This window comes from Abrus precatorius, unplaced genomic scaffold, assembly GCF_003935025.1.
Source record: "Abrus precatorius isolate BTA unplaced genomic scaffold, Abrus_2018 Scaffold10, whole genome shotgun sequence".
NCBI classification, from domain to species: domain Eukaryota; kingdom Viridiplantae; phylum Streptophyta; class Magnoliopsida; order Fabales; family Fabaceae; genus Abrus; species Abrus precatorius.
This window is the reverse complement of record NW_020874292.1, coordinates 5,145-32,496: the sequence shown is the minus strand read 5'-3', so window position 1 is coordinate 32,496 and position 27,352 is coordinate 5,145. Positions and strand designations below refer to the sequence as shown.

Here is a 27,352-nt window from a genome sequence, read left to right as displayed (position 1 = left end):
GTGGGAAAAATTAATACTTTCATCGGAGTAATTTAAATTCAATTGGATAAAAGTATAACAAATACAATCTAAAACGTCAAATTATAAGGATCAAACTCCTAATTGAGAAAATCTATACTGACCATAATTTTCTTTTTATTTTCGCATTCAAATACTTAATGTAAAACTTTGTTATAATTTTAGGAAAAACAATTGTGAATTGCATAAGAATTCCCTCCTACCATGGACCATGAATAAAATAAACCTCTATAAAGCTATCAACAGAATTCCGTATGCATATTAGCTGTCGGGCACGTGAAAAGAAAATACCTGATAGTTCGAATTAATTGGATCTTATTTAAGATTAATTATCTCTCAACAAAAATTAAATGGATTAGCTTTAAGGTCAATTGAGAAAGAAATGATAAATGAAATTAATTATGATACATTAATAAATAATTTTACATATCAACAAGTTTGAAGAATAAATTTTAAATAAAACTACAATAATTAAAAAATTTTTTAATTGATTTAAAATGCCTCATTTAAAAATTGCTTTAGACCTAAATATATGTAGGGCCGACCCTGCGAAAGAATTCCTTACATTTTGTCCAAAATCTAGGAGTTTGTCGAAAACTAAAGTTGAAGTGAGTAACTTTTTATTTTTTTTATCATAATTTTATCTGTTTTAGCTTTGTAGTCGTAATCATTTCCATGGTTTTTATCACAAAAGAACCAACGAAAGAGCAATCCAATCTTGACTATGTTTAGAAACATTTTCAATTTTGAGAATAAGATAAAATTAAGACGTCTATCATATACCATAAGTCAAATATCTTCCGAACTAATTTTTATAGTCATTCATCTCCATGCTATGTTCAACTTATGATGCCTTTTGCCATTTCCGCTTGAATCAGTAATCTTACATTTGCTCTTCATTTACTTTTCAAACATTTTGCTGTACTAGATAAAATTGCCTAGTTTAATATTAAATTTAATTTCAATCGGCTACTTTCTTTTAATCTAATTGATCATTTAAGAAAAATAACGTAAAATTATTAAAATAATTCAGTTAGGTCATCCTTACTATATTTCAAACATGAACACTGATTTGTAAGTCAATTCATCTGTTATTTTTCGCAATAAAATCCAAACACGTGAGGATTTACATATTAGGTAATACAAATTCAAATTGAGTCAAAATAATTATATCATCTGATGTTTCAAGCACAACGTAAACAATTATTTATATCGATTTATTTCTTAGCAAAGAAATACCCTATTATTTAAAAGTACATTAATGTTAATATAGGCATATATTACTTGTTTTCTGGTCACAAGGAGGCTAGTAACTAGTATAGTATACTATAAAGTGCAGACAGATAGCACAAATTTTAAACCCGACTGTAAGAAAAAAGTGATTATCCCCGATTGAAAATAGGCTTAATTAATTGTTTGATCTCCATAAAAATTGCATAATTTTGACTTAATCCCTATAAAATATTTTGTTAAGATAGTCTCTATTTTTTCATAAATAAATTATTTTTAGTCATTCTAACTTATGTTATCCAACTAAAAGTTGACTAAACTATGCATCCAAATATAACCAGGTACAAAATAATTACCAACTTAACTAAACTAACCTTTTAATATACAGAAATCAAACACTCGCATACTAAAAAATATTCCCCCATTGGTGTTTGATTCCTGACTATACTTTGCACCTGGTAGCATGGTAGTCACAACCTTCATATAATTCTAAACCAGGTTGGCCCAACTGAGAATCTTCAAAGCATGCACAACGCTTACTCATCTTACCAGTCAAAGCAATTTCTAGTGGCCTCTGAACCAACCTAGGGTGGCCAACATCACACCATACCTGCTCAAAAGAGGAAAATCTATGTCATAACTTGGAAACAATCTGCATTAATATAGCTACGATGAACTGTCATAACTTGTAAACAAATTTGCCACGCATGGGTAAGCTCGTGATCTATACAAGTTATTTCCTAATTATTACCAAGTACCCAGAGGGTGTCACGACAAGATGCGACCAAAAACTTGTTAGAACATAAAATAAATGGAATTGGCATGCCCTCTGAGCCCACGACAGTTTACTAAATCCATCAGGAGGTAATTTACAAAAAATGTAGAATGAATACTTGCAAATCTATCATAAGAAAAAAGAAAGCGAAACAAAGTTATGAGATAGATAGAAGGGTAAAAGTAAAAGGAGTGATAGAAGGGAAAATATTCATGCATACTTAAAAGATTGGTATAACAACACAACATGACCATGATAACATCAATCATTTGGTTACAGGTGGAAGATATAAGCATAAAACTCATTACCCAAATTACATCAAAATAAGAAAAAGATTCCTAGTTATCCAATTCCCCTTCATTGTAGCTTGAGTGGATTAATTAATAGCTGTGCATTGTCAGGATAATCAGTGTAACTATATCCACTAAGGGAAGATTTCGTAGCCCCATGTCAGGAAGATTTTCCTAATACCGTGTTGAAGTGGTCGTATTAGACTTTGCCCTTACTGAATCTATTAACACTATGGATGAACCTGAGAAAATGCAACTATTAATCTGCCACAGCTGCATGGAAGGACAATCAGATAAGGACTATGGATTTGTTCACGATCAAACTCTTGCAAATCATATCATTCCTACAGTGGAAGAACTCATTGATTGTTTGATTCAGATTCCTTCACAGCAGGATGATTCTCAAACAGGTTGAGTCCACTGCTTTTATTTCTAATTTTCCTGATTGAGGAGGTCGAGGTTGTGGCAGAGGTGGTTGAGGGAGCCTTCATTGTACTTATTGCAAGAGGGGCAGACATACTCAGGATTGGTGCTACTCTTTGCATGGTTTTCCAAGCAAGACTGCTAATGTTGCCCAATTTTCGACTCCAACCTTAGATTCAAAGATTGAATCCAGTGGCACTCATTCAATTTCGATGATCGCAAATGAGTATAGAGAATATCTTGAATTGAAGGTAGCCAAACAAGCATCTTCATCTGCCATTGTTACTCATCAATAATTCTACGACTTGTCTCTCACATTCTGCACCTCTTGGGCCTTGGATTTTGGATTCTAGTGCTTTTGGTCACCTAACTGGTAATCCTTCTCTTTCCTCCAATTTATCATCACCCAAAACCCCACATCATATTACTCTTGCAGTTGGGTCAAAAGTACAAGCCACTAGTATTAGCCAAATATCACCTCTTCCCTCACTACAATTAAATTCTGTTTTATTAGTTCTTGGGTGCCACTTTAATCTAATATCTAATAACAAGCTGACTAGCTCATTGAATTGTGTCATAACCTTCACTTCTAATTCCTTTTTGATAAAGGACCGGAGTACAGGACAGATGATTGGAGCTGGATCTGAATCACATGACCTCTACGTCTTCAGCCATCCGCTTCTACCATATGTGCAACTGCTGAATCTCCTAGTCTACATCGTCGGTTGGGACATCCGAGCTTGGATAAATTGAAATCAAGGGTACCTCATCTCTCAGAGTTGGTATCTTTAGAGTGAGTCATGTCAACTCGGAAAACATGTTAGAGCTTTCTTTCCTAGCCATATTAGTAGTCAAGCTTCGTCTCCTTTGATGTTATTCATTCAGATGTTTGGGGTCCTACTTATGTTTCGCCTGTCTTAGGATATAAGTATTATGTCACTTTTATTGATGATTTCTTAGGATATAAATATTATGTCACTTTTATTGATGATTTCTCACGATGCACTCGAATATTTTTAATGAAAGATCGTTCCAAATTATTCAATATTTTTCAAAACTTTTGTTCAGAAATCAAAACTCAATTTTGTCAAGTAATTCGTGTCTTGCATAGTGACGATGCTAGAGAATACTTCTCTGATTGTTTCAATCCTTTTATGGAATCTCATGGCATTATACATCATTCTAGTTGTTCCCATACATCACAACAAAATGGTGTAGCCAAAAGAAAACATAGACATATTGAGGACACTGCTTGCACTCTCTTGCTAGGTGCCAATGCACCTTTAAAATGTTGTGCTTACTGCAAGGTATTTAATAAATCGGATGCCATCCTCTGTTCTAAATAATCAAATTCCTTATTCCATTCTGTATCCTAAGGACTCCCTTTATACTATTTCTCCTCATGTTTTTTGGTGTGTTTGTTTTGTCCATAATCTTTCTCCAGGTCATGATAAGATGTCAGTTCCTACCATCAAGTGTGTCTTCCTAGGCTGCTTTTATGTCCAAAAGGGTTACCAATGTTATTCTCCCACCACACATCAGTTTTACACTTTTGTAGATGTAACTTTCTTTGAAGATAGTCTGTACTTCCTACCTTCATATACTTCTTCACTTGACCTAAATTGCAGTCCTCCGATATTACCTGTTCCTCATTTTCATTCAACCACATCATGCAACAGCCCCAACAGCCCAGTGATTCAGCTCCTGGTCCAGTCACTTCTTTTGCTCCACATCCACCTACCCATGGTTGTCAAAATCGAGCTTCAACTTGGCTTCAACTCTTAATACAACTCCTTGGATTTGTTGCTCAGGGGGAGTCGGACCTTGTGTGTAAATTGCAGAAGCCCTTATATGGCCTTAAACAGTAACCTCAGGCTTGGATTGGTTAGTTTACCAAAGTTATACAACAGTTTGGGATGATTTGCTGCACGGCAGACCACTCTGTTTACTTTCAATGTTCATCGTCACAACAATATATCTATCTTGTGGTTTATGTAAATGATATTGTGATTACAGGTAATGATTAGGAAGGCATCGAGGCTCTGAAACAGCACTTGTTCCAGCATTTTCAGACTAAGGATCTAGGTCCTTTGTGTTACTTCCTTGGGATAGAGGTAGCTCAATCAAAGTCAGGTATTTCTTTTTCTCAAAAGAAGTATGCCCTTGACATCTCAAAGGAGACAGGCCTTCTAGATTGCAAACCAGTTTAGAACCTCATGGATCCCAATGTGAAACTTCTAACCAATCAAGGGGAGCCTTTAAAGGATCACATGGAAAGGGACTTGTTTACACTGACAAAGGGCACACTTATATTGTTGGATACTCGGATGCAGATTGGGCAAGAAATGTAGGAGACAGGCGGTCTACTTAAGGCTATTGTGTTTTCATGGGAGGTAATCTTGTCTCATGGAAAAGTAAAAAACAAAGTGTTGTTCTAGGTCAAGCACAGAGGCTGAGTATTGTGCCATGACTCACACTACATGTGAGCTATTATGGTTGAAACATTTACTTTAGGCTTTGTTTGGAAGTTTGGAGGGAAAGGAAAGAGAAGGGGCATTAAACCCCCTATCTTGTTTGAATGTTCAATTTGAGAAAGGGAGGGTAATAGAGGGTTTAAATATATAAATGATATTATTGCCCTTTATATTTTTTATTTTTTCAAAAAATACAAAAATAAAATTTTTCTTCTTCTAAAAATTAATATTTTTAAAAACTAGTATATTTTAAAACTATCACTCTAAAAATATATTTAAAAAATATATTTCTATTTTTTGATAATTTTTTTTTTTAAATATCACTCTAAAAATTAATATATTTTGAAAAAATTAATTTATTGCTATTTTTTTCTTTAATTTTTTTCAAAAAATACACATTATATATTTTTCTCCCTCTAAAATTCATATTTCTAATTTTTTTTATATTTTAAAAAAATTCTCACTCTAAAAACTAACATTTTTTTGAAAAAATAATTTTTTGTTATTCTAAACCCCCTAATCCTTCCCCTTCAAATTAATTAACTTCCAAACAACAACTAAACCTCCCTAATCCCTCCCTTCCCTTCCCTTCCCTTCCCCTCCTAAATATAACTCCCAAACATACCCTTAGGAGTTGTAGTTTTGTGAGGTTGGTCTTATGGAGCTTATGTGTGATATGATAACCAATCAGCATTATATCTCTCCTCCAATCTAGTGGTTCCTGAAAGAACAAAACATTTTGAGGTGAATTGTCACTTTTTCAGGGAAAAGATTCTCTCAGGCATCATCAAAACTTTCTTTGTTTGCTCTAAAGATCAGTTGGCAGACATCTTCACTAAGTCTTTAAGTGGCCCTAAGATAATATACATATGTAACAAGCCGGATGCATATGATATATATGCTCCACCTTGAGGGAGAGTGTTGAGATATTATTAGCTGTAAGTTGCCTATCATTTTAGTTTGTGATTTAGTCACCATAAATAGCTTAATACAAATCCTTAAACTTTAGGGATTGAGATTGTCTCTTTTGTATATAAATATTGTGGAAATTACGAAATATATGAAAAATATCACTCACTCAACTTGAAGTATAACATAGCCATGATTCATCACTAATTTCAATCCCTAAACTTTAGGGATTGAGATTGTCTATTTTGTATATGAATATTATACAATTTACTTAGAAATATATGAAAAATATCACTCTCACTCAACTTCAAGTATAACAACCATGATTCACCACCAATCTAAACTTCCAGTAATGTTTGGGTTGGGAGAAATCATATCAATAAATAACATGAAGATAAACTGGTTTCATATAGTGATAATGGTGCATACCTCACCACCCTCATCTTGACTCCATCTCGAATTGCACACAGGTTGTTTAGCCTCTTCAATCTTTTGCTTTTCTAGAAGCTGTGCACCTCTGGCAGCCTTTGCTTCAACCCCTCTCAAATATTTAGTAGGACTCCCTTGGCTATCATAGTATCGACCGACTAGCTTGCCAACATACCTATAAAAATAAGGATAGAAAAGAATCTAGTAAACATTCAAGTAATGAGCTGTGTCCCAAGGCAAGTGCTTTGTAATTTCCTAAACCTAACACAATGATCTAGAAAGTCAAAGCATATTAATGATAGTGGTAGCTGGTAAAACAAATACTAAACATGTTAAAGCAGGTACAGAAAATATGCCATTATAGACAATAACATATGAGAAGCAAGTTTTAAACTTGTTGAGAATATATCATAATGATTACGATTTATTGTAAATATTTGTTGTCATTATCTATGTAATTATTTTTTCAGAGAGGGATATCTTGTCATTTGAGAGGAAATTAGGGCCTTTGGGAAATGGGATGTGCAGAACCTCAAAGTTTTGCGGCGTGTGTGTTTTGTTCTATGAAGAGTTCTTTCCCCATTCTTTCTAGTAAAGATACCAAGTTTCTATCAGAAGTTGTCTAAGCACTGTACACAAATGAGATGAAAGGTCCTAAAACAGCCATAAGCATAAGGGGTGGAGCCAGAATTTGGTTTAAGAGGAGCCAAGATAAAAGTGTATATGACCTATATAGAAAGAAAATTTTAACTAACACATGCAAAATATATGTAGCAAATTTAAGATATAACTATCATAATATACAAACTACATTAATATATTTATAGATGATAGTGTCTAACATATAACAAGATAAAAAATATACCTATACTTTTGAAGTTATGTTCTCTGTTAAGATGTCTCACATTGGCTAGGAATAAAGACAAAATATTCCTTATAAGGGCTTGGATAGTCCTCCTCCTATGAGTTAGCTTTTGGGAGTGAATTAGGCCTAAATTTCTTAACATGATATCAGAGCTTATCTAGTTTTGAATGTTAGATGTCCAGTTCTATTGGGATACTTGCAGATGTCCAATCCTGAAACTTTATGCACCAAATGTCTAGTCTTGAATGTGAGGTGTGTTTAGATGTTTAGGCCTAAGTTTCTTAACATTCTCCATTATTTCATAAGGTAAAATCATCAATTATCATATTCATGGTTAATTTTTCAGTAATATCCTCAATAAAAACAATCATCTAATTAGTGAGAGAATTAGTGTCCATTTTATTGCATAACCTTATTTTTAAAACTATAACAACAACTAAGTTTGTCCCAGTAGATGAGGTTGGCAATAAACTTATTTTTATAACTATTGAGAGAAAAGAATAAGAAAGCATGTGAATGAATTCGCATGTCTTGGGTTACACACAGGAGCACATATTTATATTATTTGTCATTAATAATGAGTGATTACAGTTAAACACAAGAATATACAATTACCTAATAAACATAATTACGATAATAAAAGCTTCCCTATTACTATATTGCATATTGTCAATGCTCCCCCTCAGGCTGAAGCATATAAATCACGTACACCAAGCATGTAACATATATAGGTAATTCAAGGACCTCTTAATGGCTTAGTAAAAACATCCATCAATTAAATATTGGAATTGATGAAGCTAGTGGTGATATCTTCGAATAAGATATATTCGCTAATAAAGTGACAATTTGTCTCATGTTTGGTTCTCTCATAGAAGAATGGATTTGAGACAATACGTAAAGTCATAATGTCATTTGTGTAATCTCCCCAAATCTCACCTCTTTGAGTGACTATTTAAACTAGATAAGCTCACACCCAACCACACTCAATTTCTTGCTTTCTCAAGAAAGCGGATTTTCACCAATAAGGATGCAGTAACCAGAAGTGGATCTTCTATTTGCAAGAGAGCCCGCTCAATCTGCATCTAAATAACTCACAACTTCAATATGACATTTATCTCTATATAATAGACCATACAGTAATATTTGGAGATGACAAACTAGTCCTAAAGAGTCCTCTTAAGCAATAAACTTAGGAGGTTGTTCATATATACATCTTTGGTCAAATCAACATGGAGGAAAAATATGGATGTCAAGTTAATGAACTGGCCAATGACAAATAGTGAACATGAATAAGAATAGCTGAACTGAGGTCATTTTGTTCACAAGGGAGAAGGTGCCGCCATAATTTAAACCAAAGATCTATGTATAAATTTTGACCACCAAGCAAGCCTTCAAGCAATTAATTTGACCATCAACGCCAACCTTAGCAATGTAAATCCACAGACAACTAATAAGTAATAACAAATTTTCCAAGAGGAAGAGAAACATGATCGTAAGTACCACTACTATGAAAAACACACATCTCATCAAGCATACGTTACCAAAACAGAGGATAAGTCAAAAGTAGTCTCATCACTAATTGATGATGGCACATAAGATGGTTGGTGCCAACAATGATACACTTGTAGAGGACTCAAAGAAGTCAATTCTTTTTGTATTGTGGGATATTTCTAGTGGTTGATAGTGAAAAGGAGTAGACTTAGACTCAAGTGATATAACAACTAGTTGTGAGAAAGGAATAATAGATTAAAAAATAATCACATCATCATCATCAACAACAATCAAGTCTTATCCCACTAGGTGGGATTGACTACATGAATTATATGACATCATTGATCTCAATAAAAAATCAAATTCTCAAAAATATTATTTATCACTAAATTTCTTTTAATAATTTATTCTAAAGTTCTGTTGGATCTCCCTCAACCCTATTTTACTAAACTAAAATTATGTCATCCATTGACTCCAACTCTTTGCATATAACCAACTCACCTTTAACAATTTTCTATCATCTAATTCACCAATGTAGAACATTTTATTATCTAACACTAACACTCATGAGGATGTGTAAACCTTATATAGGCAGAGTGTCATTAGTATTAAGATCCTTACCCTACACCCAAACTGCTCAAATCTTATGGGAGCAAAAGATCCATCTCACAGATAGATGAATGGTGGATTTTATGATGCTACAAACTATAAATCAATCTTTGCTCCACTTAGAACAATCACCTTCATCTATAGACTCCTTTGTGGAGAGGTGGTTGAGGTAATGCTGTCCCTTGAACCAAAGCTTGACATCAGAAGCCTAGGTGTCATAGTTAGAGCTGTCCAAATTCTCAGTGGACACAGAGCACTAACATGATTGGTAAAAAAAATAGTAGGCTCAACTTTTGGAGGACCTCCAAGGGTGGATCCAGCCATGGGTGAGACAAATAGTACCAAAATATAAAAAATAAGCAAAGAACAGTACCACAAACAGTTTGTGTGAACAGTACTGCAATGAGCCTTCCAAAAAAATTTAAAAAACATTTCTTAATATTTTACATTAAAAGTTAAGCTAAGTTTTTCTAAAGTACAACGAAAAAGTTTTTTCTAATAATTCTTGTGTGCCTCCATCTACATTGAAGTGTCGGTTTAGGTGTCCAAGCTGAAAAAAATAATAATTGAACACCTCATGTGGACATGTGTCAAACAAATGTCCGAGAAGGGTCAGGGTCAGAAATGTGTCTGTCAATGCGACATTTCAAACAAAAGAGATGTCCATGCTTCATAGGAGGTAGGGTCCTCAGTCCTCACCTCCTAAAATAATTATTTAGCCTTATCCCGGTTAATCCTCCTCAATCCCCTTTATGTGAAATCTGTTATCTCACTGATAAGAGCCTTGGGAGACCCACACCCTAACACTCACCTAATTAATTTTGTTCGGTAATTTCACCAATTTGAGACAATTAAAATAATTAGAAAATTAGTTTATGTTGTTGTAAAATAAATATTCATTAAGATAAAAAGAAGATTATAAAGAGATTGGAGAATAAGAGATCCTACTAAGACATGGACCAAAAGAGATGGAGAAAAAAAAATTAAAGCAAAGATTGTTCCTAAACATATCTGCAGGGAAAAGCCTTCTGAAAGACCATGAGCTTTACACCATGCATAAGCCAAATGCTTAATCCTATCCCAAAGAAAGATCTCACTAATTGTTCTCTCCTTAAAGATATGAGAATCAAGCTCTAACATACACACCAAAATATAGCTTAGACAGCATGTGGTCACAACATTTTGGCTTCCTTTAACCAAGACAGGCATAACTAATTAAAAACTCATCTAACTGTCTAATGAGCTAGAACATACACCACACTAAGTAGATGCAAAACAATGAATTTCACAAAGAAACACCAATCAAACAGGGAAAAAATAGATCAAGAGCACACAGTGGTTAGTGGTTCTTATCCTATACTTAAGAAAGCCATTAAAACTAACACAAGATGAAAAATATGTTGTTATTCTAGAAGTCTAAAAAGCTTTATGGGGTCTGAAACTTAGGAGCCAAAGAAATCAATCAATGTCCAAGGAAAAGAATCAGTTTGGTTATAGTTATCAATAGCGGCCGCTATGCTGTCCTCCTCGAAAATTTTGTGTCGCAGTTCAGTGTCGTAGCTATCGTGCTGCAAATAGCGGCTGTAGCGGCCGCTATGCTGTCCTCCTCGAAAATTCTGAATCTACCGCTGTTTTTTAATGTTGGGGCTTTTAAGGGGGGCAATATTGGGATTTCGCCCCCTCTCCTCTTTATTTTCTGAATCTTCTCCCTTCCTCTCGCTAGCCCCTCAACTCTTCTCTTAGCTCTCTCTCATTTCATCTTTGTTCTCTCTGTTTCTACCACTGGAGTGTGGCCTTCATCTCCAAAGGCTTCTAACAAGAAAAGAACATTTTCTAGTCATCTTCGTCTCTGATGAAGCCTCTAATCTGACCGAGATTATTTTGAGTCATTTTGTTCATCTCTTGTTGTCTTCTTCAAGGTTAGTGAAGCTTTCGGCATCACCTAAACATGTAAGCATTAGACTTATATTTATTTAGTTCTTATATTTTTTTTGTTACTTATTATTGACATTTGACATGTGTTATGTTTTTAAACTTTTACTTTTAATCATTATTACATACGTTTTTAAGTTGGGTCTTAAATTTATATTTTTCAGCATATACATGTGTGTAACTTAATTTATATGGGTATATTTATAATGCCTAAAATAGCGATCATCCCGCTATAGCATTTTTGGGTCGGCCACTCTATGCTGCTATCCAAGATTAACTACTATGAGTTTGCTGAATTATAATTGTACAATGCATTCCAAAACATTCAAGACTTTAATATAAGCTACATAAAAGTTTAAACAAAATAGCAGATTGCAGAAGATATGACTCACTCATAAGTTCTAGAGTAGAAATCCCTCCATTCGACAATACTCTTCACCTGCACGCACCATTTAATTTGGGGTAAGATTTAGGTTTGAAAACAAAAATTTACATCTATGTTTTAGACATTACACAGGTATGACTAATGACAAAAAAAAGTGGAAGCAATATATTCAACACGACAAGAGGAAAAATTAATTTAGATGATTAGGCTTATAATTTAATCTTTCAGAAAACAAAGTTAATAAAAACTGAACAAATCACATCAATTACAACCTCAGTACTTGATAGACCGCGCAATGAGTCAGTGAGACCATCTCCTACATGAACAAAAGGATACATACAAAGTTAAAATACAGAAAAGTATATAGAATGATTAAAGAAAAAAATGTTTCTCAGAGCAGTAATAGCAGACAAATATTAGGCAATATTATAAGATGTCTCGGAGCAGTCATAGCAGACAACAAGGTCTATGCAGGGCCCTCCAAATTTTAACTTCTAAAAGAAATTACAAGCCATTGTTAACCTAATTTTATTTTCACGAACCTTATTTCCTCCCTTTCAAATCAGATTAGAAGTTAAGAAAGAATAAAGGCCATAGTTTCCAAGCACATGTAATTCATCCATTTATTTATCTAGTATTTATTTATTCTGCGATTTAAAGCATCAAGAACATGATAGATATCCAATCAATTTTGTCTACAACATCATATAAATTTAAAACAAATAAAATTACAAAAACATGAACCACACATAGCTATCCATTACCAAAAATCAAAACCAAATGGAACAAAGTGAATATTAAAAGTAACTCAAAATAGTTACTTTGGTTTGGTTAATTATGAATCACCTTTTTTATCACCCCACATTTAAAACATTACAAATTCTCTAGATTCCCAACAGTAAAAATGCAGTTCTCATCTTTTGCGGTTGACCCAGTGTCTCCAAAGGAGGATTATTGACTCATATTAAGAAACACCAGCCTGAACAACCCACACACAAGTCTTTTACCTGTGAAATTTCCAGAGACAAAAGCGCGAGAAGCATCCCTGAATTTGCTCCCAAAAAAAACAGAAAAAAGCTGTCACTATGAGTTGAAATCTCTAAGTTTCATTAAATTCCAAGAACAACAAAAATCATGATTGGATGAGGGAAGGGTTTAAGAGCATGCCTTCCAGCAAAATGATTGTAGCCCCCTGCTAAACCATAATGAGATTTTCCCTTCGTTACATCAAAAACAGATCTATCAAGAAATAATAAAAAAGTATTAACATATCAGAGTTAACAATCTAAAGTAACATTACAATTGCCACAATGTCATTCAATGAATATGGCAAATTACCCAAGAATTCCTAGAAGGATTGGCAACCCTTCATCCGTTCCATTGAACAATGCAAGTTCTTCAGCACTGAACAATCTCTACAAAACAAAATGCAGAGTTAAAATTGTTGACTTCATCATCCACGCATGGCTTCGGGTCGGATATTTCACTTGATTAAAATTTAAAAGAAAAATGAGATATTTTATGACTCAATTTAACAAGCACCACAAAAACCTCAAACCCAAGAATTTAAATTTTTTTTTTTCTCGGGTGTTAGCAGCTGTTACCTGCGTGGTGTCGAATTTAATGTAAAATCTGAGAAGGAGAGCGAAGAGAAGGACCAAAACAGCGATTCCCGAAAGAGGGGAGGTTGTTAACGTTTTCAACCACATTGCTTTGTTTTTCCAGTTCGGTCTTGTCGCTGAGACGCCTGCATATTTACATGTTTTTCGGCAAATAGTTAAGGTTTCAGAAGTCAATAAAAAAAATAAAATAAAAGATACACTTATAGGGTAATTTTTTTAATTATGGTTATTTTAAAATCAAATTACAAGAATACAGAAAATTTGGCAATATTATCAGAATATAGTCTTTTATAAAAACCGTAACTGGCGTTCTTATATGTAAGGTAAACATATATGTCAAAAAATCAAAATTTTCAGATAAAAAATTGTAACTTACAAATTATCGAAAAAAAGAGAGTAAAATTATAAAAATTACAAAGCGTGAGTTTTGACTGAATTAAATTAAAAAAATATCTTAAAATCACAAATAGTAATATTTAACAAAAAAAAAAGTAAAAATAGTACTTTAAACTCGTCCATAACAATATTTGACCAAAGAAAAATAGTTTAAAAACAGTAAAAAAACACAAATTGCGATTTTTAAGTGATGAGTCTATAAATGTGAAATTTTTGGTAGCCTTAGCCATTTGTAATTGCGTACATATCTTTTCCTAATTTTTGAGAATTTTGTATTTTTATAGAAAGAAAAAATGAGTGTTGTCATTGTTATTTATTTTAATGGTGAGATTATACCAAATACGAGTGAATGTGTAATTTTTACATTTGAGAAGCCAACATGTATATATATTCCATACACTCTATTATTTGAAGATTTAAAATATTAGCTCAGTCAATATATTAAAATTTCGTTTATCAAAATAATAGAAATTATTATGTATCGATGTCTAGTGTTGATATTTGACGGTTTAGTGTTAGGGATTAAGGGTTTAGGAGTTAGGGTGTAGGGTTTAAGAGTTTGGTTTCGGGTTTGGGTTAGGGGGCAGGGGATAGGGGCTAGGGTCTAAGTTTAGGGTTCAGGGTCTAGGGTTTGGGGTTAGGGCTTTAGGGTGTAGGGTTTAGGTTATAGGGTTTGGGGTGTAGAGTTTATGGCTTAGGACTAGGGTCTATGGCCTAGGGCTTAGGGTTGAGGGTCTAGGGGTTAGGGGCTAGGGGCTAGGGTCTAGGGTCTTCATAGTTTGTTCCGAGTGGCTGCACCCCTTCAGATTCTGAGCATTTCCGGACAATATTTACTTTTTTGATGATATCTCGAGCTACTGGCCGAGTTTTGATACGATTCATTTGTTTTTGCGAAGCTTTTTCCTGAGGCTTCACTATGGAGTCCATTTTTGCAGAAAACGGAGCTCGCAGATGAAAGCTATGGCTTTCGCAACTTGTACTACAAGGTCGCACTTTCAGCCCCGTTTTACTCTTCGGGCGATATCTCAAGCTGCGGCACAAGTTTTGAGCCGGTTCCTCACTCATTTCGAAGATCTCGTCAGGGGTATCACTCTAGAGTCTGGTTTTGCAGAAAACGGATCTCGGGCCTAAAAGATATGACCTTCGCAGTTTGTTACGAGCGGCTGAACCCTTCCAGATTTTGAACGTTTTCGGGCAATGTTTACTGTTTTGACAATAACTTGAGCTATAGATCGAGTTTCGAGACGATTTTTTTTTGTTGCAAAAGGTCTTTTTTGGAGCTTCACTTTGGAGTCTGGTTTATCAGAAAATCGAGCTTGCAAATGAAAGCTATGGCCTTCACAAATTGTTCCACACAGCTGCACTATCAGCCCTATTTTATTGTTTTGGCGATATCTTTAGCTGTGAGCCAAGTTTTGAGTTGGTTCCTGACTCATTTTGAAGCACTCATCATAAGCTTCACTCTGGAGTCTAGTTTTCCAGAAAACAAATCTTGAACCTAAAAGATATGGCCTTCAAAGTTTGTTCCGACTGGCTGCACCCCTCCAGATTCTTAGCGTTTTCAGACAACGTTTACTGTTTTGACAATATCTCGAGTTACAGGCCGAGTTTCGATACGATTCTTTTTTTGCTATAAAGCTCTTTTCTGGGGCTTCACTATGGAGTCCAGTTTTTGCAAAAAAGGAGCTCGCAGATGAAAGCAATGGCCTTTGCAACTTGTTCCACACGGCCACACTCTCAACCTCGTTTTACTCTTTGAGCGATATCTCGAGCTGCGGGACAAGTTTTGAGCTGGTTCCTAATTCATTTCGAAGATCTCGTCAGGGGATTTACTATGGAGTCTTGTTTTGCAAAAAACAGATCTCGGACCCGAAAGATAGGGCCGTCGCAGTTTGTTTCGAGGGGCTGCACCCCTCCAGATTCTGAGCGTTTCCAGGTAATGTTTACTGTTTCGACGATATCTCAAGTTATGGGCCGAGTTTTAAGACGATTCTTTTTTTTGTTATGAAGCCCTTTCCAGGGGCTTCACTATGGAATCCAGTTTTGCAAAAAACAAAGCTCACAGATGAAAGCTATGGCCTTCGCAACTTGTTCCACACGACTCCACTATCAGCCCCTTTTTACTGTTTGGGCGATTTCTCGAGCTGCGGGATGAGTTTTGAGTTAGTTCCTGATGCATTTGGAAGATTTCGTCAGGGGCTTCAGTCTGGAGTCTGATTTTGCAGAAAACGAATCTCGGACATGAAAGATATGGCCTTCGCAGTTTCTTCCGAGTGGCGGCACTCCTCCAGTTTCTGAGCGTTTCTAGGCAATGTTTACTGTTTCGATGATACCTCAAGCTACGGGCCGAGTTTCGAGACGATTCTTTTTTTGTTGCGAAACTCTTTTCTGGGGCTTAACCTTGAAGTCTAATTTTGTAGAAAATGGAGCTCGCAGATTAAGCTATGACCTTCATAACTTGTTCCACACGGCTGCGCTTTCAGCCCCGTTTTATTGTTTGGGTGATATCTCGAGCTGCGGGACGCGTTTTGAGCCGATTCCTGATTCATTTTGCAAATCTTATCTGGGGCTTCACTAAGGAGTCCAATTTTGCAGAAAACGGAGCTCGTAGATGAAAACTATGGCCTACGCAACTTGTTTCACACAGCTGTACTTTCAGCCTTGTTTTACAATTTAGGCGATATCTCGAGCTGCGTGATGAGCTTTGAGTCGGTTCCTGATTCATTTCGAAGATCTCATTAGGGGCTTCACTCTGGAAGGCTGGTTTTGCAAAAAATGTATTTCGCACCTTAAAGATATGGCCTTTGCAGTTTCTTCCGAGTGGCTGCACCTCTCATGATTCTGAGCATTTCCGGGTAATGTTTGTTATTTCGACGATATCTGGACCTACGAGCTGAGTTTTGCAACGATTCTTTTTTTGTTGTGAAGTTCTTTTCAGGGGCTTCTTTATGGAGTCCAGTTTTGCAAATAATGGAGCTCGCAAATGAAAGCTATGACCTTCACAACTTGTTCCACACGACTGCACTTTTAGCCCTATTTTACTATTTGGGCGATATCTCGAGTTGCGAAATGAGTTTTGAGCCGATTCTCGATTCATTTCGAAGCTCTCGCCATGGGCTTCACATTGGAGTCTGATTTTGCAGAAAACAGATATCGGTCCTGAAAGATATGGCCTTTGCAGTTTGTTGCGAGTGGCGACAGTTCTCCAGTTTCCGAGCATTTCCGGGCAACAGTTACTGTTTCGACGATATCTCAAGCTACGGGCTGAGTTTCGAGACGATTCTTTTTTTGTTGCGAAGCTCTCTGCTCGGACTTCACTATGGAGTCTGGTTTTGCAGAAAACGAAGCTCATAGTTTAAAGTTATGGCCTTTGCAACTTTTTCCACCTGGCTGCACTTTCAGCCACCATTAGTATTTAGGAGATATCTCGAGCTGCGGGACGAGTTTTAAGCAGGTTCTTATTTCATTTCGGAGATCTCATCAGAGGCTCCACTCTGGAGTTTGGTTTTACAGAAAATGGATCTCGGACCTGAAAGATATGGCCTTCGCAGTTTTTTCTGAGTGGCTGCACTCTTCCAGATTCTCAGTGTTTGCGGGCAACATTTACTGTTTTGATGATATCTCGAGCTACAGGCCGAGTTTCGAGACAATTCCTATTTTTGTTACAAAGCTCTTTTCTGGGGCTTCACTATGGAGTCCTGTTTTGCGGAAAACAGAACTCGCAGAAGAAAGCTATGGCCTTCGTAACTTGTTGCACAGGCTGCACTTTCAGTCCCTTTTTACTGTTTAGGCGATATCTCGAGCTGCGGGACGAGTTTTGAGCCGATTCCAGATTCATTTTGGAGATCTCATTAGGGGCTTCACTCTGAAGTCTAGTTTTGCAGAGAACAAAGCTCAGACTTGAAAGATATTACCTTCGCAATTTGTTTTGAGTGGCTGAACTCCTCTAGATTCTGAACGTTTCCGAGCACTGTTTACTATTTTGACGAAATCTCGAGCTACAGGCCAAGCTTCGAGATGATTCTTTTTTTGGTGCGAAGCTCTTTTCTGGGGCTTCACTATGGAGTCCAGTTTTGCGGAAAACAGAGTTCGCAGATGAAAGCTATGACCTTCATAACTTGTTCCACACGGCTGCATTTTCAGCCCTGTTTTACTATTTGGGCGATATCTCGAGCTGCAAAACGGGTTTTGAGCCGGTTCCTAATTTATTTTAGATATTTCATCTAGGGCTTCACTCTAGAGTCTGGTTTCTTAGAAAATGGATAGCGGATCTGAAAGATATTGCCTTCGCAGTTTGTTCCGAGTGGTGGCACTCCTCCAGTTCTGAGCATTTTCGGACAACGTTTACTGTTTCGACGATATCTCGAGCTACGGGCTGAGTTTCGAAACGATTTTTTTTTATTGCGAAGATATTTTCTAGGGGTTAACCATGAAGTCTAATTTTGTAGAAAACGGAGCTCGCAGATGAATGCTATGACCTTTGCAACTTGTTCCACATAACTGCAGTTTCAACCCCCTTTTTTACTGTTTGAGCGATATCTCGAACTAAGGGACGCGTTTTGAGCCGGTTCCTGATTCATTTTCGAGATCTCATAAGGGATTCAATATGGAGTCCGATTTTGCCGAAAACGGAGCTTGCAGATGAAAGATATGACGTTCATAATTTGTTCTGAGAGGATTAACCCTTTTAGATTTTGAGCGTTTCTAGGCAATGTTTACTGTTTTGACGATATCTCGAGCTATTGATCGAGTTTCGAGAAGATGAAAGCCCTTTCCTTGGGCTTCACTTTGGAGTCTGGTTTTGCAGAAAATGGAACTCGCAAATGAAAGTTACAGCCTTCGCAACTTGTTCCTCACGGCTGCAATTTTAGCCTCGTTTTACTGTTTGGGCGATATCTCGAGCTGTGGGATGAGTTTTGAGCCGGTTCCTCATTCATTTCAAAGATCTCGTTAGAGGCTTCTCTCTGGAGTCTGGTTTTGCACAAAACGGATCTCTGACCTGAAAGATATAGTCTTCGCAGTTTGTTCTGAGTGGCTGCGCTCCTCCAGATTCTAAGCGTTTCCGGGTAACATTTACTGTTTCGACGATATCTCAAGTTATCGTCTGAGTTTCGAGACGATTCTTTTTTTGTTGTGAAGATTTTTTCTGGGGCTTCACTATGAAGTCAAGTTTTGCAAAAAACAGAGCTTGCAGATGAAAGTTATGGCCTTCGCAACTTGTTCCACACGGCTGCACTTTCAGCTTGTTTTATTGTTTGAGGCGATATCTCATGCTGCGGGACGTGTTTTCAGCCGGTTCTTGATTCACTTTAGAAATCTCATCAGGGGCTTCACTATGGTGTCCAGTTTTGCAGAAAATGGAGCTCGCAGATGAAAGATATTGCCTTCGCAATTTGTTCTGAGTGGCTGCACTGCTCCAGATTCTGATTGTATCCGGGAAACGTTTATTGTTTTGAAGATATCTCGAGCTACGGGCCGAGTTTCGAGACAATTTTTTTTTGTTGCGAAGCTCTTTTTTAGGGCTTCACTATGGAGTCTGATTTTTGCTGAAAACGGAGCTCGTAGATGAAAGCTATGGCCTTCGCAACTTGTTCCACACGACTGCACTTTCAGCCCCGTTTTACTGTTTGGGCGATATCTCAAGCTGTGGAAAAAGTTTTGAGCCGGTTCCTGATTCATTTCGAAGGTCTCGTTAGGAGCTTCACCCTAGAGTCTGGTTTTGCAGAAAACGAATCTCGAACCCGACAGATATGAGCTTCACAGTTTGTTCTGAGTGGCTGCGCCCCTCCAGATTCTGAACATTTTCGGGCAGCGTTTACTGTTTTGACGATATCTCGAGCTACGGGCCGAGTTTCGAGACGATTCTTTCTTTGTTTCGAAGCTCTTTTCTAGGCCTTCACTATGGAGTTCAATTTCGTAGACAACGAAGCTTGCAGAATAAAACTATGATCTTCGCAACTGCTTTCACACAGCTGCACTTTCAGCCCCGTTTTATTGTTTAGGCGATATCTCGAGTTGCCGCTCGAGTTTTAAGCCAGTTTCTAATTCATTTTAAAGATCTGATCATAGGCTTCACACTGGAGCCTGGTTTTGCAGAAAATGGATGTTGGACTTGAAAGATATGACCTTCACAGTTTGTTCCAAGTGGTTGGGCTTCTCCAGATTTTGTGTGTTTCTAGGCTAAGTTTACTGTTTCGACGATATCTCGAGTTATGGACCGAGTTTCGTGACGATTCTTTTTTTGTTGCAAAGCTCTTTTCCGGAGCATCACTATAGAGTCTGGTTTTGCAGAAAATAGAGCTCACAGATTAAATTTATGTCCTTCGCAACTTGTTCAACACTGCTGCATTTTCAGCTCCATTTTACTATTTAGGCGATATCTCGAGCTACGGGACGAGTTTTGAGCCGATTTCTGATTCATTTCAAAGATCTCGTTAGGGCTTCACTTTGGAGTCTAGTTTTGCAGAAAATGAATCACGAACCTGAAAGATAGGGTTTAGGGTTTGGGGTTGGGGTTTGTAGAAAATGGATCTTGGACCTCAAAGATATGACTTTCGCAGTTTGTTCCGAGTGGTTGCGCTCCTTCAGATTCTGAGTGTTTCTGGGTAACATTTACTATTTTGACGATATCTCGAGTTACAAATTAAGTTTCGAGACGATTTTTCTTTTGTTGTGAGACTTTTTCTGGGGCTTCACTATGGAGTCTGGTTTTGCAGAAAATACAGCTCGCAGGTCAAAGCTATGGCCCTTGCAACTTATTGCACACGGCTGCATTTTCATCGTTGTTGTACTGTTTGGGCGATATCTTGAGCTGCAGGATGATTTTTAAGCTGGTTCCTAATTCATTTTGAAGATGTCGTCAGTTTCCGAGTGGCTGCACGCCTTCAGATTTTGAGCGTTCCGGGCAACGTTTACTGTCTCAAATATATTTCGAGCTACGGGCCCAGTTTCGAGACGATTCTTTTTTTGTTGCGAAGCACTTTTCTGGGCTTCACCTTGGAGTCCAGTTTTGCAGAAAATGAAGCTCGCAGATAAAAGCTAAGGCCTTCGCAACTTGTTCCACACGGGTGCAATATCAACCTCGTTTTACTATTTTGGCGATATCTTGAGCTGCGGGTCTATTTTTGAGCCAATTCTTGGCTCATTTCAAAGATGTCGTCAAGGGGCTTCACTCTAAAGTCTAGGTTTGCAGAAAATGGATCTTGGACCTGAAAGATATGACCTTCGCAGTTTGTTTCGAGTGGCTGCACTCCTCCATATTTTGAGCGTTTCCGGGCAACGTTTACTGTTTCGACCATAGGTCGAGCTACAGGTCGAGTTTAGAGACGATTCTTTTTTTGCTGCGAAGCTCTTTTCTGGGGCTTTAGTATGGAATCCAGTTTTGCAGAAAACGGAGGTCACAGATAAAAGCTATGGCCTTTGTAACTTGTTTAACACGACTGCACTTTCAACCTTGTTTTACTGTTTGGGAATATCTCAAGTTGCGGGATGAGTTTTGAGCTGGTTCCTAATTCGTTTTGAAGATCTAGTCAGGGGCTTCACTTTGGGTCTGGTTTTGTAAGAACGGATCTCAGACTTGAAAGATATGGCCTTCGCAGTTTGTTTCGAGTGGCTGCACTCCTTCAGATTTTGAGTATTTCTAGGCAATGTTTACTGTTTCGACGATATTTGCAGCTACAGGCTGAGTTGTGAGACTTTTTTTTTTGTTGCGAAGCTCTTTTCTGGGGCTTCACTATGGAGTCCGATTTTGTAAAAGATGAAGCTCGTAGATGGAAGCTACGAGCTTCGTAACTTGTTCCACACGGTTGCACTTTCAGCCTGTTTTATTGTTTGAGGCGATATCTCATGCTGCGGGACGTGTTTTCAGCCGGTTCTTGATTCATTTCAAAAATCTCATCAGGGGCTTCACTATGGTGTCCAGTTTTGCAGAAAATGGAGCTCGCAAATGAAAGATATTGCCTTCGCAATTTGTTCTGAGTGGCTGCACTCCTCCAGATTCTGACTGTATCCGGGAAACGTTTACTGTTTTGAAGATATCTCGAGCTACGGGCCGAGTTTCGAGACAATTTTTTTTTTGTTGCGAAGCTCTTTTTTAGGGCTTCACTATGGAGTCTGATTTTTGCTGAAAACGGAGCTCGTAGATGAAAGCTATGGCCTTCGCAACTTGTTCCACACGACTGCACTTTCAGCCCCGTTTTACTGTTTGGGCGATATCTCAAGCTGTGGAAAAAGTTTTGAGCCGGTTCCTGATTCATTTCGAAGGTCTCGTTAGGAGCTTCACCCTAGAGTCTGGTTTTGCAGAAAACGAATCTCGAACCCGAAAGATATGAGCTTCACAGTTTGTTCTGAGTGGCTGCGCCCCTCCAGATTCTGAACATTTTCGGGCAGCGTTTACTGTTTTGACGATATCTCGAGCTACGGGCCGAGTTTCGAGACGATTCTTTCTTTGTTTCGAAGCTCTTTTCTAGGCCTTCACTATGGAGTTCAATTTCGTAGACAACGAAGCTTGCAGAATAAAACTATGATCTTCGCAACTGCTTTCACACAGCTGCACTTTCAGCCCCGTTTTATTGTTTAGGCGATATCTCGAGTTGCCGCTCGAGTTTTAAGCCAGTTTCTAATTCATTTTAAAGATCTGATCATAGGCTTCACACTGGAGCCTGGTTTTGCAGAAAATGGATGTTGGACTTGAAAGATATGGCCTTCACAGTTTGTTCCAAGTGGTTGGGCTTCTCCAGATTTTGTGTGTTTCTAGGCTAAGTTTACTGTTTCGACGATATCTCGAGTTATGGACCGAGTTTCGTGACGATTCTTTTTTTGTTGCAAAGCTCTTTTCCGGAGCATCACTATAGAGTCTGGTTTTGCAGAAAATAGAGCTCACAGATTAAATTTATGTCCTTCGCAACTTGTTCAACACTGCTGCATTTTCAGCTCCATTTTACTATTTAGGCGATATCTCGAGCTACGGGACGAGTTTTGAGCCGATTTCTGATTCATTTCAAAGATCTCGTTAGGGCTTCACTTTGGAGTCTAGTTTTGCAGAAAATGAATCACGAACCTGAAAGATAGGGTTTAGGGTTTGGGGTTGGGGTTTGTAGAAAATGGATCTTGGACCTCAAAGATATGGCTTTCGCAGTTTGTTCCGAGTGGTTGCGCTCCTTCAGATTCTGAGTGTTTCTGGGTAACATTTACTATTTTGACGATATCTCGAGTTACAAATTAAGTTTCGAGACGATTTTTCTTTTGTTGTGAGACTTTTTCTGGGGCTTCACTATGGAGTCTGGTTTTGCAGAAAATGCAGCTCGCAGGTCAAAGCTATGGCCCTTGCAACTTATTGCACACGGCTGCATTTTCATCGTTGTTGTACTGTTTGGGCGATATCTTGAGCTGCAGGATGATTTTTAAGCTGGTTCCTAATTCATTTTGAAGATGTCGTCAGTTTCCGAGTGGCTGCACGCCTTCAGATTTTGAGCGTTCCGGGCAACGTTTACTGTCTCAAATATATTTCGAGCTACGGGCCCAGTTTCGAGACGATTCTTTTTTTGTTGCGAAGCACTTTTCTGGGCTTCACCTTGGAGTCCAGTTTTGCAGAAAATGAAGCTCGCAGATAAAAGCTAAGGCCTTCGCAACTTGTTCCACACGGGTGCAATATCAACCCCGTTTTACTATTTTGGCGATATCTTGAGCTGCGGGTCTATTTTTGAGCCAATTCTTGGCTCATTTCAAAGATGTCGTCAAGGGGCTTCACTCTAAAGTCTAGGTTTGCAGAAAATGGATCTTGGACCTGAAAGATATGACCTTCGCAGTTTGTTTCGAGTGGCTGCACTCCTCCATATTTTGAGCGTTTCCGGGCAACGTTTACTGTTTCGACCATAGGTCGAGCTACAGGTCGAGTTTAGAGACGATTCTTTTTTTGCTGCGAAGCTCTTTTCTGGGGCTTTAGTATGGAATCCAGTTTTGCAGAAAACGGAGGTCACAGATAAAAGCTATGGCCTTTGTAACTTGTTTAACACGACTGCACTTTCAACCTTGTTTTACTGTTTGGGAATATCTCAAGTTGCGGGATGAGTTTTGAGCTGGTTCCTAATTCGTTTTGAAGATCTAGTCAGGGGCTTCACTTTGGGTCTGGTTTTGTAAGAACGGATCTCAGACTTGAAAGATATGGCCTTCGCAGTTTGTTTCGAGTGGCTGCACTCCTTCAGATTTTGAGTATTTCTAGGCAATGTTTACTGTTTCGACGATATTTGCAGCTACAGGCTGAGTTGTGAGACTTTTTTTTTTGTTGCGAAGCTCTTTTCTGGGGCTTCACTATGGAGTCCGATTTTGTAAAAGATGAAGCTCGTAGATGGAAGCTACGAGCTTCGTAACTTGTTCCACACGGTTGCACTTTCAGCCTGTTTTATTGTTTGAGGCGATATCTCATGCTGCGGGACGTGTTTTCAGCCGGTTCTTGATTCATTTCAAAAATCTCATCAGGGGCTTCACTATGGTGTCCAGTTTTGCAGAAAATGGAGCTCGCAAATGAAAGATATTGCCTTCGCAATTTGTTCTGAGTGGCTGCACTCCTCCAGATTCTGACTGTATCCGGGAAACGTTTACTGTTTTGAAGATATCTCGAGCTACGGGCCGAGTTTCGAGACAATTTTTTTTTTGTTGCGAAGCTCTTTTTTAGGGCTTCACTATGGAGTCTGATTTTTGCTGAAAACGGAGCTCGTAGATGAAAGCTATGGCCTTCGCAACTTGTTCCACACGACTGCACTTTCAGCCCCGTTTTACTGTTTGGGCGATATCTCAAGCTGTGGAAAAAGTTTTGAGCCGGTTCCTGATTCATTTCGAAGGTCTCGTTAGGAGCTTCACCCTAGAGTCTGGTTTTGCAGAAAACGAATCTCGAACCCGAAAGATATGAGCTTCACAGTTTGTTCTGAGTGGCTGCGCCCCTCCAGATTCTGAACATTTTCGGGCAGCGTTTACTGTTTTGACGATATCTCGAGCTACGGGCCGAGTTTCGAGACGATTCTTTCTTTGTTTCGAAGCTCTTTTCTAGGCCTTCACTATGGAGTTCAATTTCGTAGACAACGAAGCTTGCAGAATAAAACTATGATCTTCGCAACTGCTTTCACACAGCTGCACTTTCAGCCCCGTTTTATTGTTTAGGCGATATCTCGAGTTGCCGCTCGAGTTTTAAGCCAGTTTCTAATTCATTTTAAAGATCTGATCATAGGCTTCACACTGGAGCCTGGTTTTGCAGAAAATGGATGTTGGACTTGAAAGATATGGCCTTCACAGTTTGTTCCAAGTGGTTGGGCTTCTCCAGATTTTGTGTGTTTCTAGGCTAAGTTTACTGTTTCGACGATATCTCGAGTTATGGACCGAGTTTCGTGACGATTCTTTTTTTGTTGCAAAGCTCTTTTCCGGAGCATCACTATAGAGTCTGGTTTTGCAGAAAATAGAGCTCACAGATTAAATTTATGTCCTTCGCAACTTGTTCAACACTGCTGCATTTTCAGCTCCATTTTACTATTTAGGCGATATCTCGAGCTACGGGACGAGTTTTGAGCCGATTTCTGATTCATTTCAAAGATCTCGTTAGGGCTTCACTTTGGAGTCTAGTTTTGCAGAAAATGAATCACGAACCTGAAAGATAGGGTTTAGGGTTTGGGGTTGGGGTTTGTAGAAAATGGATCTTGGACCTCAAAGATATGGCTTTCGCAGTTTGTTCCGAGTGGTTGCGCTCCTTCAGATTCTGAGTGTTTCTGGGTAACATTTACTATTTTGACGATATCTCGAGTTACAAATTAAGTTTCGAGACGATTTTTCTTTTGTTGTGAGACTTTTTCTGGGGCTTCACTATGGAGTCTGGTTTTGCAGAAAATGCAGCTCGCAGGTCAAAGCTATGGCCCTTGCAACTTATTGCACACGGCTGCATTTTCATCGTTGTTGTACTGTTTGGGCGATATCTTGAGCTGCAGGATGATTTTTAAGCTGGTTCCTAATTCATTTTGAAGATGTCGTCAGTTTCCGAGTGGCTGCACGCCTTCAGATTTTGAGCGTTCCGGGCAACGTTTACTGTCTCAAATATATTTCGAGCTACGGGCCCAGTTTCGAGACGATTCTTTTTTTGTTGCGAAGCACTTTTCTGGGCTTCACCTTGGAGTCCAGTTTTGCAGAAAATGAAGCTCGCAGATAAAAGCTAAGGCCTTCGCAACTTGTTCCACACGGGTGCAATATCAACCCCGTTTTACTATTTTGGCGATATCTTGAGCTGCGGGTCTATTTTTGAGCCAATTCTTGGCTCATTTCAAAGATGTCGTCAAGGGGCTTCACTCTAAAGTCTAGGTTTGCAGAAAATGGATCTTGGACCTGAAAGATATGACCTTCGCAGTTTGTTTCGAGTGGCTGCACTCCTCCATATTTTGAGCGTTTCCGGGCAACGTTTACTGTTTCGACCATAGGTCGAGCTACAGGTCTAGTTTAGAGACGATTCTTTTTTTGCTGCGAAGCTCTTTTCTGGGGCTTTAGTATGGAATCCAGTTTTGCAGAAAACGGAGGTCACAGATAAAAGCTATGGCCTTTGTAACTTGTTTAACACGACTGCACTTTCAACCTTGTTTTACTGTTTGGGAATATCTCAAGTTGCGGGATGAGTTTTGAGCTGGTTCCTAATTCGTTTTGAAGATCTAGTCAGGGGCTTCACTTTGGGTCTGGTTTTGTAAGAACGGATCTCAGACTTGAAAGATATGGCCTTCGCAGTTTGTTTCGAGTGGCTGCACTCCTTCAGATTTTGAGTATTTCTAGGCAATGTTTACTGTTTCGACGATATTTGCAGCTACAGGCTGAGTTGTGAGACTTTTTTTTTGTTGCGAAGCTCTTTTCTGGGGCTTCACTATGGAGTCCGATTTTGTAAAAGATGAAGCTCGTAGATGGAAGCTACGAGCTTCGTAACTTGTTCCACACGGTTGCACTTTAAGCCTGTTTTATTGTTTGAGGCGATATCTCATGCTGCGGGACGTGTTTTCAGCCGGTTCTTGATTCATTTCAAAAATCTCATCAGGGGCTTCACTATGGTGTCCAGTTTTGCAGAAAATGGAGCTCGCAAATGAAAGATATTGCCTTCGCAATTTGTTCTGAGTGGCTGCACTCCTCCAGATTCTGACTGTATCTGGGAAACGTTTACTGTTTTGAAGATATCTCGAGCTATGGGCCGAGTTTCGAGACAATTTTTTTTTGTTACGTAGCTCTTTTTTTGGGCTTCACTATGGAGTCTGATTTTTGCTGAAAATGGAGCTCGTAAATGAAAGCTATGGCCTTCGCAACTTGTTCCACACTACTGCACTTTCAGCCCCGTTTTATTGTTTGGGCGATATCTTGAGTTATGGGACGATTTTTAAGCTGGTTCCTAATTCGTTTCGAAGATCTCGTTAGGGCTTCACTCTCGAGTCTGGTTTTGTAGAAAACAGATCTCAGACATGAAAGATATGGCCTTTAAAGTTTATTTTGAGTGGCT

At 38.2% G+C, this 27,352-nt stretch overlaps 1 protein-coding gene across 2 annotated transcripts; it reads right to left on the bottom strand.

Moving 5' to 3' along the window:
* Positions 1-1,206: 1,206 nt before the first annotated feature.
* On the bottom strand, positions 1,207-13,621 carry LOC113852611 (membrane-associated progesterone-binding protein 4). 2 transcript variants are annotated; one of them, XM_027482925.1, is made up of 8 exons: positions 13,435-13,621; positions 13,169-13,245; positions 12,998-13,069; positions 12,838-12,875; positions 12,103-12,146; positions 11,838-11,884; positions 6,549-6,723; positions 1,207-1,858 (listed from the first exon to the last, which is right to left on the bottom strand). In XM_027482925.1, exons 1-8 carry the CDS (start codon positions 13,537-13,539, stop codon positions 1,691-1,693), a joined length of 726 nt encoding a protein of 241 aa, XP_027338726.1. In that variant the 5' UTR covers positions 13,540-13,621; the 3' UTR covers positions 1,207-1,690. The 2 variants fall into 2 exon arrangements, with proteins under 2 accessions (XP_027338726.1, XP_027338727.1); XM_027482926.1 differs by having other exon boundaries at positions 1,579-1,858; positions 13,426-13,539.
* Positions 13,622-27,352: the final 13,731 nt, after the last annotated feature.

Coding starts and splice junctions, on each gene's coding strand:
- LOC113852611 (XM_027482926.1), bottom strand. CDS start 13,539: ATGTGGTTGAAAACGTTAACAACCTCCCCTCTTTCGGGAATCGCTGTT. Junction 6,724..11,837: donor TTCTACTCTAGAACTTATGA/GTGAGTCATATC, acceptor TTATTTTTATAG/GTATGTTGGCAAGCTAGTCG. Junction 1,859..6,548: donor GTCAAGATGAGGGTGGTGAG/GTATGCACCATT, acceptor TCTTTTGAGCAG/GTATGGTGTGATGTTGGCCA.